Raw genomic sequence first — 15971 nt, forward strand, 5'->3', positions numbered from 1 at the left:
TGTGCTGTGCAAGTCCAGAGTTAAAGTGACAGTGCAAAAAAAAAGGGGGGGGGGGGGGGCATAGAACAGTGGGGATGGAGAGAGAGGTCCAGTGCTAACTTTGGATGGGTTAAATGCAGAGAACGAATTCTCTGAGTATGCGTCACCGTACTTACTGTAGCTGTATGTCACTTCACTTTCACTTTTCATGAATACACTTACAGTACAAGAGCTCCTTAATAGTGAGCGACCAAGTTTTACAAATGAAATCGGAGCAAATGACAGCTCGCATTTATCTATGAGCTAGTCAGAATTTCACCAATTTAATTCTATAATAAAACTATACTCTATTATATAAAAATATATTTTTTGCTATTCCCTTCCTCATTGTCAATTATATATATATACACACATACACACAATACAGACCAAAAGTTTGGACACAACTTCTCATTCAAAGAGTTTTCTTTATTTTCATGACTACGAAAATTGCAGATTCACACTGAAGGCATCAAAACTATGTATTAACACGTGTGTAATTACATAACAAAAAAGTGTGAAATGACTGAAAATATGTCATATTCTAGGTTCTTCAAAGTAGCCACCTTTTGCTTTGATTACTGCTTTGCACACTCTTGGCATTCTCTTGATGAGCTTCAAGAGGTAGTCACCTGAAATGGTCTTCCAACAGTCTTGAAGGAGTTCCCAGAGATGCTTAGCACTTGTTGGCCCTTTTGCCTTCACTCTGCGGTCCAGCTCACCCCAAACCATCTCGATTGGGTTCAGGTCCGGTGACTGTGGAGGCCAGGTCATCTGGCGCAGCACCCCATCACTCTCCTTCATGGTCAAATAGCCCTTACACAGCCTGGAGGTGTGTTTGGGGTCATTGTCCTGTTGAAAAGGTGGTGTGTCCAAACTTTTGGAAGGTGTGTCCAAACTTTTGGTCTGTACTGTGTGTGTGTGTGTGTGTGTGTGTGTGTGTGTGTGTGTGTGTGTGTGTGTGTGTGTGTGTGTATATAAATATAAATATAAATATATATATATATATATATATATATATATATATATATACGTATATATATATATATATATATATATATATGATATTTATGGATATTTGTGAGCAGAAATAGAGCAAGAAGGAGAAGCAAGAATAGACTTATCAAGAAAAAAGTCTTTTAAAAGGATAAAAAGCAGAAACAGCACAAGGTTTTATTCAATCCGATTAGTGTTTGTGGTTCTTGTGCACAAGACCTCATTGTTTTTCTGGATATGGAATAGTTAAGACTGATGTTTCTCAGGAGGAAAGTCCAGGATTTTTCACACTGTTGAACGGGTTTTGTGGATGAGGCTGCCAACGGCTTTATACCTACTGAGTCTGTAGAAGTGTAGACGTTTATATGCATGATTTAAGTACATTGAGATCAAAAGATCATCTCATATGACTGGGTCTGAATTGTATTTTTCACTTCCTGATATGCTAAATGACTGAACATGACACCTTCTGTTTGAACCCACCTATTTTTTTCAAGTGTGCAAAAATATTGGAACGTGTCATTAACGGGTGTTTATCGGGTCCCGATAAGTTGATTGTTTAAACATCGAATAGCACCGAACGTCTGCTTTGGGTTTGAGACCTGGGTTTCACTTGTGAATACTGCATTTGTAGGCAAAAGAATAAACCGACACGAAAACCAGAGACGGGAGAAAAGCAAACCATTTTGAAGCTGAGAAGAAAAAAAATCAATTCACAAAGCATTTCACAAACACTGGGTAAAGTCAATGCAGCATTATTTAGAAGAAAGAACCCTAGTGCTGTACTAAGAACCCAAACAGGCTGGCTTAGGAAAATAACAGCAGCTGGTAAAAAACATTGTGAGAGCTGTGAGGAAAATCCCCAAAACAACAATCAGTGACATCACCAGCAACCTTGAGCTTGCACGTGGCAGCTTCTGGAACATTCTACCTAATCTTTATTGATGATGGATGGAGTGCACGACGAATGAATTCAGAAACATTCTGTCCGATCATTTACAGAGAAATACGTATATCCAGTCTAATCAGGAGAAAATCCATCATGCACCAAAAATCACCAGCAGTCAACAAAACACTTCATCAGGTGAGAAAGTGAATGGTTTTAGACTGGACAAGTCCTGAGTACTGATTACATTTCATCTCCTGAAGAGGAGACAGAGAGCTGTTTAAACTTGACAACATATCCATAAAAGTTTAGTAATAGCATTTGTCTAATGAATTACATGACACACAAACGAATTTCTCGTGTCACCTAGTTTAAGACGATCTGTTCCAATACTTTTGCTCAAATAAATATTGCATGGGCTGCCACCAAAGGTACGAACTGGTTTAAAACATCGAGGCGAAAGTCCGTGTTTCGATCTCGAACCCAAATGTCTTCGGTTTAGAAAGAAAACAATAGAATTGCATTTGGCCGTTCCGATACCTTCAGGGACGTGATCTCTACTAAAGTGTACTACATGTATGTAAACACTCACCGATAAACACCCACCATACACTTCATTAGTAACACCTCACATTTATTTATTATTATCAACCGGTCTTTATGATTAACCAGTTAGCCAATCATGTGGCAGAAGAACGCATAAAATCACACAGGATCATATCATACATCAGAATGGGAAGAAGTCTGATCTCTCTGACTTGGCTGTTGGTAACAGATACTACAGAAAATCTCAAGGAATTTTCACACACAAAGGTCTGAAGCGATATCCTGTTTTTGCGGCGAGTCTGCGAGCCGGTCGGCTGACTGCTTAACTGCATAAATGAGCAGATGCGCTCTGCTCATTTCCTGTGTTAAGTGTATTAGAGTTCCTAAATTTTTAGCATTAAAAAGAACAATCGAGTGTATCCCGTATCAGATTTTGAGTGGGTCATGGGTTTACATACAGTACACTACTTACTAGCATTGGTCCGTATGGCCTCCTTGATTTAAATCCTACTCATTGTGTCACCTTCCACAAGCTTCGGGCCTTCGTGCTTTCCGGACCACAGACTTTATTTTGGGACATTCGATTTTGCAGTCTTTAAGCCAGTTTGTTGCAGCTTTGTGGTTTGGTTAAGATCATTATCAGCTTTTATCTTTCCGGAGGATGTACGAAACTGTTGCTTTAATATTTCTACATAATCTTCGTTCCTCTGGATGACATCAATTTTCTGAAGTGAACCAGAAGCTTTTTCAGCAAAACACAGCTTCAACACGGTGCTTCCTCTACATTTAGTGATGATCGTTCAAACAGTTAAATGCTTGTAAGCAGAGAATGTTACTCTAAAGGCCTTCATATTCATTATTTACTTTCGAATCCAGTCTCTTTTAGTAGCCCTACTGAAATAATGATAACTGACTATCCTTACTGCCTCCATCCATCTTCTTCACCAGTTCCTCGGTTGTTGTCTTCAGATTCAGTTTAACCACTCTCACTCGTTCACTCATTTTCAACCGCTTATCCGAACTACCTCGGGTCACGGGGAGCCTGTGCCTATCCCAGGCGTCATACACCCTGGATGGAGTGCCAACCTATCGCAGGGCACACACACACTCTTCAGTTTAACCATCTGAACCAAAATGTCTTAATTTCTCTCGGTTTATTTGTACCTACATCCCAAAGAGAGCATTGTTCATGTGGTCCCAATCTCCTTATATTTGCACAGATGCTTATCAGTTGTTTGGATATTACCTATAAGGACAAAACAGATCATGGAGGTCCATAATTTTTGGTTGAGGAAGTCCAAAAGTTTTCTTTACAGAAAAACAGAACATTTCAGACAGATGTCCTTTTTGCCAACCAATAACCAACCAGTGGATATTCATAATGCTTTATTATTTGATTCAAACACTCTGCTATGGAAACCTATTATTGTACCAGTATTATAGTGCTAGTGAAGGATTATATTAATAAGTACCCCAGGAATATCAACACAGTAAATGTGTGTATGATGTAAAGCCTATTTTGAACACAGTTTAACTATAGTATATTCAGCAAATATTTCAGCTTCTGCTTCACACAATACAGGACACACTCTGTTGTATGTGTGTGTGTGTGTGTGTGTGTGTGTGTGTGTGTGTGTGTGTGTGTGTGTGTGTGTGTGTGTGTGTTTTGTTCTAAACCAAGTCAACATCAACTGATTAAACCTGTGGACTCAGGTGTGTCTCTCTCCCTTTCTCTCCCCCTTTCTCTCTCCCTCTCCCTCTCTCTCTCTCTCTCTCTCTCTCTGCAGACTTCTTACATTATGTTAGCTCCATTATTACAGGACTGTGTCTGCATCTAAAAGTCACTGTTAGAATGATAAATCTGAACTCTATAGTAGTGAGACTTTCATTTCGACAAAAATCCTATCACCACCAAGCAGGAAGTAAAATGATCTAATTTGCATATTGCATATACTCAGCTGATATGTGATCCCAGTATGACCAAAAACACACACCAAAACAAACTACTAATGCTGAGCAGTACTGAAACAAGCAACAAGTACAAACAGTGTGACACACTTTAAGAAACTTCACCTCACAGAACACTGTAAACAAAATATGTAAATCTGCACAGATAATCTTCAGCATGAACAACGACAGACACTAATAATCACACGCTGATCAACACTGACAAAGACACTAACAGATACAGACTAACAGACGCACACTAACAGTCACACTAACAAACACCCACTAAGAACCACACAGTGACAATCACACTGACAGACAGACACTAACAGTCACACTGACAGTCACACTGACAGTCACACTGACAGTCACACTGACAGACACACTGACAGACACACTGACAGACACACTGACAGACACACACTGACAGACACACACTGACAGTCACTCTAACAGACACACACTGGCAGTCAATCTAACAGACACACTCTAACAGACACTCTAACAGACACACACTGGCAGTCAATCTAACAGACACACTCTAACAGACACTCTAACAGACACACTCTAACAGACACACACTGGCAGTCACTCTAACAGACACACTCTAACAGTCACTCTAACAGACACACACTGGCAGTCAATCTAACAGACACACTCTAACAGACACTCTAACAGACACACTCTAACAGACACTCTAACAGACACACTCTAACAGACACACACTGGCAGTCACTCTAGCAGACACACTCTAGCAGACACACTCTAGCAGACACACTCTAGCAGACACACTCTAGCAGACACACTCTAGCAGACACACACTGACAGTCACTCTAACAGACACACTATAGCAGACACACTCTAGCAGACACACTCTAGCAGACACACACTGACAGTCACTCTAACAGACACACTATAGCAGACACACTCTAACAGACACACTCTAACAGACACACACTGGCAGTCACTCTAACAGACACACTCTAACAGACACACTCTAACAGACACACTCTAACAGACACACACTGGCAGTCACACTAACAGACACACTAACAGACACACACTGGCAGTCACTCTAACAGACACACTCTAACAGACACACTCTAACAGACACACTCTAACAGACACACTCTAACAGACACACACTGGCAGTCACTCTAACAGACACACTCTAACAGACACACACTGACAGTCACTCTTACAGACACACACTGACAGTCACACACTGACAGTCACACTGACAGTCACACTGACAGACACACTGACAGTCACACTGACAGACACACTGACAGACACACTGACAGACACACACTGACAGTCACTCTTACAGACACACACTGACAGTCACACACTGACAGTCACACACTGACAGTCACACACTGACAGTCACACTGACAGACACACACTGACAGTCACTCTTACAGACACACACTGACAGTCACACACTGACAGTCACACACTGACAGTCACACACTGACAGACACACACTGACAGACACACACTGACAGTCACTCTTACAGACACACACTGAAAGACACACTGACAGTCACTCTAACAGACACACACTGACAGACGCACACTGAAAGACACACACTGACATTCACTCTAACAGACATACACTGACAGACACACACTGACAGTCACACACTGACAGACACACACTAACAGACACACTAAGAAACACTAACAGACACACACTGACAGTCACTCTAACAGACACACACTGACAGACACACACTGACAGTCACTCTTACAGACACACACTGAAAGACACACTGACAGTCACTCTAACAGACACACACTGACAGACACACACTGACAGTTACACTAACAGACACATTGATAGTCACACTAACAGACAAACACTGACAGTCACTCTAACAGACACACACTGACAGACGCACACTGAAAGACACACACTGGCATTCACTCTAACAGACATACACTGACAGACACACACTGACAGTCACACACTGACAGACACACACTAAGAAACACTAACAGACACACACTGACAGTCACTCTAACAGACACACACTGAGTCACACACTGACAGTCCCCCTAACAGTCACACACTGACAGTCACTCTAACAGACACACACTGACAGTCACTCTAACAGACACACTCTAACAGACACACACTGACAGATACACACTGACAGTCACACACTGACAGTCACACACTGACAGACACACTAAGAAACACTAACAGACACACACTGACAGTCACTCTAACAGACACACACTGACAGTCACTCAAACAGACACACTCTAACAGTCAATCTAACAGACACACTCTAACAGACACACACTGACAGTCACTCTAACAGACACACACTAACAGACACACACTGACAGATACACACTGACAGACACACTAAGAAACACTAACAGACACACACTGACAGTCACTCTAACAGACACACACTGACAGTCAATCTAACAGACACACTCTAACAGACACACACTGACAGTCAATCTAACAGACACACTCTAACCGACACACACTGACAGACACACACTGGCAGTCACTCTTACAGACACACACTGACAGTCACACACTGACAGTCACTCTAACAGACACACTGACAGTCACACACTGACAGACACACACTGACAGTCACTCTTACAGACACACACTGACAGTCACACGCTGACATTCACTCGAACAGACACACTGACAGTCACACACTGACAGACACACTAAGAAACACTAACAGACACACACTGACAGTCACTCTAACAGACACACACTGACAGTCAATCTAACAGACACACTCTAACAGACACACACTGACAGACACACACTGACAGTCACTCTAACAGACACACACTGACAGTCAATCTAACAGACACACTCTAACAGACACACACTGACAGACACACACTGACAGTCACTCTTACAGACACACACTGACAGTCACTCTAACAGACACACACTGACAGACACACGCTGACATTCAGTCGAACAGACACACTGACAGTTCTTTGTAAGGATGCTACATTGAACCACAGGTGTAAAGTAACAGACACACACTGACAGTTCATTGTAAGGATGCCACATTAAACCACAGGTGTAAGGTAACAGACACACTGCCACACCGCTGGAACTCAGTCTCCAGTCTATTCACACTTTATTTATCAGACCAGGGGATATCTTTTAGCCAGCAGAGCGCAATAACCTTCTTCACTCACCTCCCCAAATACCGATCTTCAGCTGCGATTTGTCAAGGTTTTCCACATAGTCACCGAGAAACCTGTTCAGGACGTCACTGACCAAAGACTCGAAGACCATGATGGACCAGAACACAGCGCTCCGCCGCAGGCTTCAGCACAGACACCACGCCGCTCACGTGACTCTCTACTTCCTCATTCGTATCAAGTGAAATGAACGGCTCGAATCAGGTTTCTCGTGGTTATTTAATCCTACCCGTACCTAACATATTCCCCACCCGATTTGCGCCGCGTATGCGCAGTCTGCTCTTCCCGAACACTACATCATTTGATCAGCGACTGGATGAATTTGTTTACCTCTAAATACACCATTTATTTTGGCTTTTATTAATGTTTTAGAAACTTGCTGTAAGACTAGAAGCTGTTCAGTAAAACTAAGCTTAGTCTGTGGGTTAAAGGAGAGGTTTTTATCTCAGTTTTCTGTTCAAATCTTCACAAAATTAATCTTAGGTGGTGATGCATAAAGTCTCCCTCTCTCACACACACTCTCTCTGTCTGTCTGTCTCGCTCTCTCACACACACTCACTCTGTCTCTCTGTCTGTCTGTCTGTCGCTCACTCTATCTCTCTCTCACATACTCTCTCTCACTGTACTGTATCTCTCTCACACACACACCAGACTCTCTCTGTATCTCTGTCTCTCCCCCTGTCTCTCTCTCTCTCTCGTTCACTCTCACACTCTGTCTCTCACACTCTCTCCATCTGTCTCTCTCTCACACACTCTGTCTGTCTCTCTCTCTCACACACACACACTCTCTCTCTGTCTGTCTCTCACACACTCTGTCTGTCTCTCTCTCTCTCACACACACTCTCTCTCTGTCTCTCACACACTCTCTCTCTCTGTCTGTCTCTCACTCACACACACTCTCTCTCTGTCTCTCTCTCTCTCTCACTCACACACACTCTCTCTCTGTCTCTCTCTCTCTCACACACACACTCTCTCTGTGTTTGTCTGTCTCTCTCTCACACACTCTCTGTCTGCCTGTCTCTCTCTCTCAGACACACACTCTCTCTGTCTGTCTGTCTGTCTCGCTCTCTCACACACACTCACTCTGTCTCTCTGTCTGTCTGTCTCTCGCTCACTCTATCTCTCTCTCACATACTCTCTCTCTCACTGTACTGTATCTCTCTCTCACACACACCAGACTCTCTCTGTATCTCTCTGTCTCTCCCCCTGTCTCTCTCTCTCTCTCGTTCACTCTCACACTCTGTCTCTCACACTCTCTCCATCTGTCTCTCTCTCACACACTCTGTCTGTCTCTCTCTCTCACACACACACTCTCTCTCTGTCTGTCTCTCACACACTCTGTCTGTCTCTCTCTCTCTCACACACTCTCTCTCTCTGTCTGTCTCTCACTCACACACACTCTCTCTCTCTGTCTCTCTCTCACTCACACACACTCTCTCTCTGTCTCTCTCTCTCACACACACACTCTGTGTTTGTCTGTCTCTCTCTCACACACTCTCTGTCTGCCTGTCTCTCTCTCTCAGACACACACTCTTTCTGTCTGTCTGTCTGTCTCTCTCTCTCACTCACACACACACACACACACAGTCTGTCTATCCCTCTCTCTGTTTGTCTCTCCCCCTCTCTGTCTCTCTCTGGATATCCTTCAAGGTGTTTGTTAGTCTCTGTTATTAATTATTCAGACTCTCAGAATTACACCCTAGAAACACAGGTGTGTTTATAACTGATTATAACCATTCCATATATAATATCTTATCTTAACTTTAAATATAAACGGTTTCACAACATGTACTTTTACATTGATCTTTTGTTGTGATGCTGACGAAGAAAATTCTAATTATAAACATCTCATCTGTTGTTTTATCTTCGTAAACCCCGTCGTAAAATCGTAGTAAACACAGTACATCACGACGGTATTAACGTGACGTGCTCAACGTAGCGCATGCGTGAAGATCTGCGCATGCGCTTTAAAGACTATCACGTCAAATTTTCACAGCGTCAACTAACTTCGTAACAGTCGCTTACGTAGATTCCATGCGCCGGAAAAGCCTTTTGGTTTTCGCTGATGTGTAACTTTTACACTACTTCATTACATGGTTATCATTCAGGTCGTAAAATAGTGATTTTATAACAGTATCAGTGAGAAGTAAACGCAAAAAAGCAACGAATTCTGTCACCTAAATAACCGCAACCCTGGAAGGAGGGAGTGAATGAAATGGCGGTAGGTATAAACATCTTTAATTCACTGTGTGACACGGCTGTGTTAGTCATGTCATGTCATGTCATGTCATGTCAAGAAGCTTTTATTGTCATTACAACTATATATATCTGCTGCAGTACACAGTGACATGAGACAACGTTTCTCCGGACCATGGTGTTACATAGAACAAAGACAGAGTTAAGGACTTAGTAAGTTAGTCCTAGATACATAAAGTGCATCTGTGCAAACAGGTAAAGACAAGACGGTGCAGGACAAAAGTCAAGACGGTACAGGACAAAAGTCAAGACGGTGCAGGAAAAATGACAAGACGGTGCAGGAAAAATGACAAGACGGTGCAGGAAAAATGACAAGACGGTGCAGGACAAAAGCCAAGACGGTGCAGGACAAAAGCCAAGACGGTGCAGGACAAAAGCCAAGACGGTGCAGGACAAAAGCCAAGACGGTGCAGGACAAAAGACAAGACGGTGCAGGACAAAAGACAAGACGGTGCAGTTACAAGAGTACGAACTACGAAAAATACAAAAAGTACAAAAAAGACAATACACAAGAGACAATAAACAGAAACTATGTAAATACTAGAATGTAATACTAGAATGAACAGAGTTTCTTAGCAGCAGGTCACTGAGATGATGTATAGGATTGTGCAAAAACAGCAAACAACTGAAATAATTGACAGTATGTACAAAAAGACTGAAATGTTGTACAGTATGTGCAAAGAGTAAAAAAGTGTGCAAAACAGCATGTAAACAGATTGATGGATGTATATTAGAAGTGTGTGTGTGTGTGGTGTAGGTCTGTGCAGTCCATACAGATGATGTGTGTGTGTGTGTGTGTGTGTGTGTGTGTGTTGTGCTCAGCACAGTTCAGTTCAGTTAATGAGGAGTCTGGTGGCTTGTGGGAAGAAACTGTTACACAGTCTGGTCGTGAGGGCTCGAATACTTCGGTACCTTTTTCCAGACGGCAGGAGGGTGTAGAGTGGGTGTGTGGGGTGAGGGGTGTGTGAGGTGAAGAGTGTGTGTGAGGTGAAGAGTGTGTGTGAGGTGAAGAGTGTGTGTGAGGGATGTGTGGGGTCATCCACAATGCTGTTGGCTTTGCGTATGCAGCGGGTGGTGTAAATGTCCATGATAGAGAGAAGAGAGACTCCAATGATCTTTTACACTGCCCTCACTATCCGCTGCAGGGACTTGTGATCCGAGATGGTGCAGTTCCCAAACCAGACAGTGATGCAGCTGCTCAGAATGCTCTCAATGGTCTCTCTGTAGAACATGGTCAGGATGGGGGGAGGGAGATGTGCCTTTCTCAGGCTTCGTAGGAAGTAGAGACGCTGCTGGGCTTTCTTGGTGATGGAGCTGGTGTTGAGTGACCAGGTGAAGATGAACGATCTTGAGATCTTGACAATCTCTACGGATGATCCGTCGATGTTCGGCGCAGAGTGGTCGCTGCGCGCTCTCCTGAAGTCAACAACCATCTCTTTAGTGTTATCAACATTAAGAGACAGGTTGTTGGATCTACACCAGGTAGTTAGCTGTTGCTCCCTGTGTGCTGACTCGTCGTTCTTACTGATGAGACCCGCCACGGTCGTGTCATCGGCAGTTAGCTGTAGTAGCTAATCAATTTATTCACTAAGTTTATTCAGGAGCAGGTTATTGGGTTATGTTTTATTACACCCGAGACGCGTTTAGTTACACCCGAGACGCGTTTAGTTACACCCGAGACGCGTTTAGTTACACCCGAGACGCGTTTAGTTACACCCGAGACGCGTTTAGTTACACCCGAGACGGGTTTAGTTACACCCGAGACGCGTTTAGTTACACCCGAGACGGGTTTAGTTACACGCGAGACGGGTTTAGTTACACGCGAGACGGGTTTAGTTACACGCGAGACGGGTTTAGTTACACGCGAGACGGGTTTAGTTACACGCGAGACGGGTTTAGTTACACGCGAGACGGGTTTAGTTACTCCCGAGACGGGTTTAGTTACTCCCGAGACGGGTTTAGTTACTCCCGAGACGGGTTTAGTTACTCCCGAGACGTGTTTAGTTACTCCCGAGACGTTTCATCATCACATATATATAACACATACACACACAGTGTATAACGGACTAAACCGGGAATGGGAGTTTCAGTTCAACAAGCACATACTGGGTCAGGGGTGCACATACTTTTGACCATATAGTTGTGAAAACCTGTTTAAAGTTTTACATTTGTCATGAAATCTCATACCTTTTTAATAAATTAATTTAGATATCGAATAAAAAATAATCAACACATTGGCACAGTTAAAAGAAGGACTTGCAGTCTGGTAAATCTTTGGCATTCTAGTTTGTTGTCTTTAGAGATTTTACTCCATGCTTCCTGAAGCTCCTCCCACACGTTGGACTGGCTTTGTACCCTGCTGTCAGGCTGCTCTCGTATCAGCACGTTTGAGCTGAGTGACAGCGCTGGCCGAGAAGCCGACCGACTGCTCCTTCCTAAGTAGATTACGTGTCATTTGGAACAGTACTTTAGGGCTTTGTTCTGTTGTAGGATCGAGTCCGTCCAAACGGTAAAGTCATGACGATGCAAAACGGAGCGTTAAACCTCCTCGTTCAGGGTTCTCTTTTCCCCCTCCATGCTCTTCCACCTGCATCTCCTCATCTGTGATCCAAACACCTCAAACCTTTAAGCAGTCCATTCACCTTCGACAAAGGACTGCTGATTCCTTTTGTTAGCATCCGTCGTTAAAAGTGCTATATAATAAAACTGAATTAAATTCAAACTCTTGTATAAAAAAAAATGTGTGTTTACATAGACCTCATTGTTGAATCTGTTATTTGTTCCTGTGTGTGTTTTTTTTTTTTTTTTTTTCCTCTGCAGCCTAAAGGAAAGGTTGGAACCAAAGGCAAGAAGCAAATCCACGAGGAGAACAAGGCGACGCTGAAATTCTACATCAGAGTCATAATAGGAGCCAATGTGAGACACCCGTGCTGTGCTTTCCACCTTGTCACCTGATCCTCCGATTATTTTCGTCTTACACACTTCTTCGTTTCTTTCCTACTTTCAGACCGTGTACACAGCGGCAAATTTCATTTTCTATGGCGCCTCCTTTTCCACGTGGGTAAGTAAGACCTATATAAGACCTAACAACATAGGAGTTTCCATGACAACCCACGTACTTTATTTGTTTCTGGATATGCAGAGATCTTCAGATTTCAGTTTGCACTTAGTCTAGAATTCGGACAAGGTCCTGATTAGATGTTGACGTGTTTTTATCCCAGATCCCGTTGTTGTTTGCACTAGTGGTGTATGCTGGCAGCTACAGGTCCATGGCAACGATGGCAAAACCAGCATTCGGTGAGAACGGCACGTTACTGGACGGAGGAATTGATTTAAACATGGAGCAGGGCATGGCAGAGTGAGTGAACAGATTTTAACCCATGTCTCATCTCATTACATACAGCTATGTAATTAAAGGTGCGGTCTCTGTTGTTTGAAAGCCAATGTCGACATTTAAAATCACCACAAACACTGAACAAACACACCCCTAACCCAAATGGGCCCCACCCCTGTATCGATAGCTTCGCCCACACATACATACATAACCCAGGCAACTAATGGAAAGAAATGTGTCTTTATCATAGCTGAAGGGAAGAACAATATGATTGCAGATAAACAAACAAGCAAAAATGACACACAAGCATAATCATGTAAAGGACAAAGGCATATATTAGTTCTGTGTAACAAAGCAAAACCAACGTTACTCACCTATCGAGAAGGAAAAAAGCGCCTCGGCGTCTTAAGTAAAGTCGGCCGCATATTCACAGATTGGAGTTTCCCGAGTCAATACCTCCTGAGCTAAACACTGTTACTGCACAAAATGCGGATGTAGCTGCCTCTCTACATTACTACGATAGAAAAGAGGTGTTATTTGTGTAGTAACAGGGTTTAGCTCAGGAGTTATTGACTCGGGAAACTCCAACCTGTGAATATGTGGCCAACTTCCTGCTCCTTCAGTTCTCTCCAGCGCTGGAAAGCTGATCCTATATTAACACGTCCTACTTCTTGCCTTATCGTAAGTCTTTCTTCGCTTTCTTTCTTTATTTTTATCCTCCATGTCAATGTTAAAAACGCTTTCTGCTAATGTCACACATGCGCACCGAACACTCTCTCCCCGCCCCTTTCTGCTCATTGGCTACACGTTTGTTTTGATTCTTGTTTTGTTTGTCGTCCCGACTCAGTTTTCTGAAGCATTTCTCAAACAACAGGGACCCCACCTTTAAGAGACCCCAGCAGGGACAATTTGGTGCTTCTGGGATTTAAACCCCAGACCTTCTGAACCTTGTCCCATTGTTCAGTTTTTTGCTTCTTAAGTTGCAGTAAGTAAAAAGTCTAAAGTGGAAGTGCTAGAAAGTCAAGACGTCTAAAAGCTACATGAATATTCAGTTACGTGTAAAGTGTGTTCGTGGTCTGGTTCTGCCTGTGCTTAAGTCAGGGTTAAGGGCCTTGTTCAGGGGCCCATCAGTGTCAGCTTGGTGGACACGGGGAATTGAGCTCACGACCTTCTGTTCACTAGTCCAGAGTGCTGAATGATCCAAACAGGTACATTTGAGTCAAAGAATCATCAGAAGACTTACTTTTAACCTCATTGTACATGATGTGTGCTGGTGCATAGTGTAAAAATGCAAACAATCTAACTATGCTGTTGTCTTTTGGCAGTTTCCAAATTTAAAATGCCATAACCTTCGCTGTGTTTGAGATAGAGGTCTTCACGGGTCCACTTAGATCCGAAAACCCGAGGTCTGAGCGGGTTCGGGTCTAAAAGTTTCACGTGTGCCTCGGACACGGGTCGGGTGTAATAATAGCTGCATCGGGTCTCGGGTAATTTAAAATGAATGTGTTTTTACCGAACGGACCTGAGAAGACCCGAACTACTGCATCGACTCGAGTCCTTTTCCAACCTCTCCTCTGTTTGCCAAGACCACTTGCGCCGTGTGGCTGGCGGTAAGCTGATTTTCGTTGAAACAGACCTGTCAATCAATTTTAAATCCACTCTGTAGCGAGATTTTAGTGTAGAGTTACGCAACATTCGGGTCCAGTCGGGTTAAAAAAAAATTGCCGTCGGGTCGGACTCGGGTCTAACTATTTCGGGTTTGTCTCGGGTCGGGTCTTTCTTAAAAAAAATAAATAATTATGCACGGGTTCAGGTCGGGTACATTTCTTTAGACCCCAGAAGACCAATGCTAGACACCACAAGCACATGTCTTACGTTACCCAAAAATAATTAATACACTGTTTAAACATGGAGACACATCACAGTTACAATTAGTGTTTCGTTTGGACATCATCTAAGCCTGAAATCGAATGTAACTGGTGTCCGAATACACTGGGACCACAGGTGTGTATCAGTTAGAAAAAAGGTGAAGAGATTTTTCATAACACATACAAATGTAAAGCTATCCGTGTTTCCTTGCAGGCACCTTAAAGACGTCATCCTGCTGACGGCTATCGTCCAAGTCCTCAGCACCCTCTCCTTCTATTTCTGGTACCTCTGGCTTCTGGTAAGTACCACATTTTGGTGGGTCTGGTTTTCACATGAAGCACAAAAAAAAACAACAACAATATATCACATTTCCTTTTCCTCTAACCGCCTCTTCTCATGTTCTCCTCGTTCAGGCCCCCGCCCGAGCTGCACAGCTCCTGTGGACGAATATCCTGGGTCCCTGGTTTTCGGCCGATTCTTCTGCGCCTACAGAGGAGGTCAACGAAAAGAAGCAAAAACGACAGGAAAGACGACAGATGAAGCGATTCTAGTTCATACGCTACTTGTATTTTTATCCTCATTCTAGAAATAAAGCAACCTTCATTTGTTATGTGAGAGAGGTCCACTTAATTTCGTACTATTTTGCTCAACATTTCCTTCCTATTCTATTTTTTCTTACGCCACAAGAGTTAATATTAATGAAGAAATTGGGTAAGAAGCACGAGGTCAGGCGAGAGGAACAGTACATGCGTCACATCCCTAAGCATCTTTACACGTTTTTCAGGCAGAGGAATTTCCTAGTAATAAATCATAAATATTGTTATTATTTATGAGGTAGCTGGGTTCATAAACATGCTGAAATGAAATCAGCTTAAGACAGGAATGTTTTCTAAAGCATTTGTTCCCATGTTCTGATAT

At 43.0% G+C, this 15971-nt stretch overlaps 2 protein-coding genes across 7 annotated transcripts in view; one reads left to right on the plus strand and one right to left on the minus strand.

The window, feature by feature from the left end:
• vps13c (vacuolar protein sorting 13 homolog C) overlaps window positions 1-8111 on the minus strand; it is a 75422-nt gene extending 67311 nt beyond the window's left edge. For 3 of the 6 annotated variants that reach the window (XM_047806790.1, XM_047806784.1, XM_047806781.1), the window contains exon 1: window positions 7589-8108. In XM_047806790.1, the coding sequence (XP_047662746.1) occupies window positions 7589-7688 (100 nt within the window). In that variant the 5' untranslated portion in view covers window positions 7689-8108. Of the gene's footprint in view, window positions 1-7588 lie in introns of all 6 variants that reach the window. The other 3 variants (XM_047806779.1, XM_047806783.1, XM_047806788.1) reach the window with 2 other exon arrangements.
• Window positions 8112-9599: 1488 nt separating this feature from the next.
• Window positions 9600-15668, plus strand: tmem208 (transmembrane protein 208). Its single transcript, XM_027152160.2, has 6 exons — window positions 9600-9815; window positions 12671-12766; window positions 12858-12911; window positions 13072-13208; window positions 15267-15351; window positions 15467-15668. The coding sequence occupies exons 1-6, from the start codon at window positions 9810-9812 to the stop codon at window positions 15602-15604; spliced, it is 516 nt and encodes a 171-aa protein (XP_027007961.1). The 5' UTR covers window positions 9600-9809; the 3' UTR covers window positions 15605-15668.
• The last annotated feature ends 303 nt before the right edge of the window (window positions 15669-15971 follow it).

This window comes from Tachysurus fulvidraco, chromosome 2 (genome assembly GCF_022655615.1).
Source record: "Tachysurus fulvidraco isolate hzauxx_2018 chromosome 2, HZAU_PFXX_2.0, whole genome shotgun sequence".
NCBI classification, from domain to species: domain Eukaryota; kingdom Metazoa; phylum Chordata; class Actinopteri; order Siluriformes; family Bagridae; genus Tachysurus; species Tachysurus fulvidraco.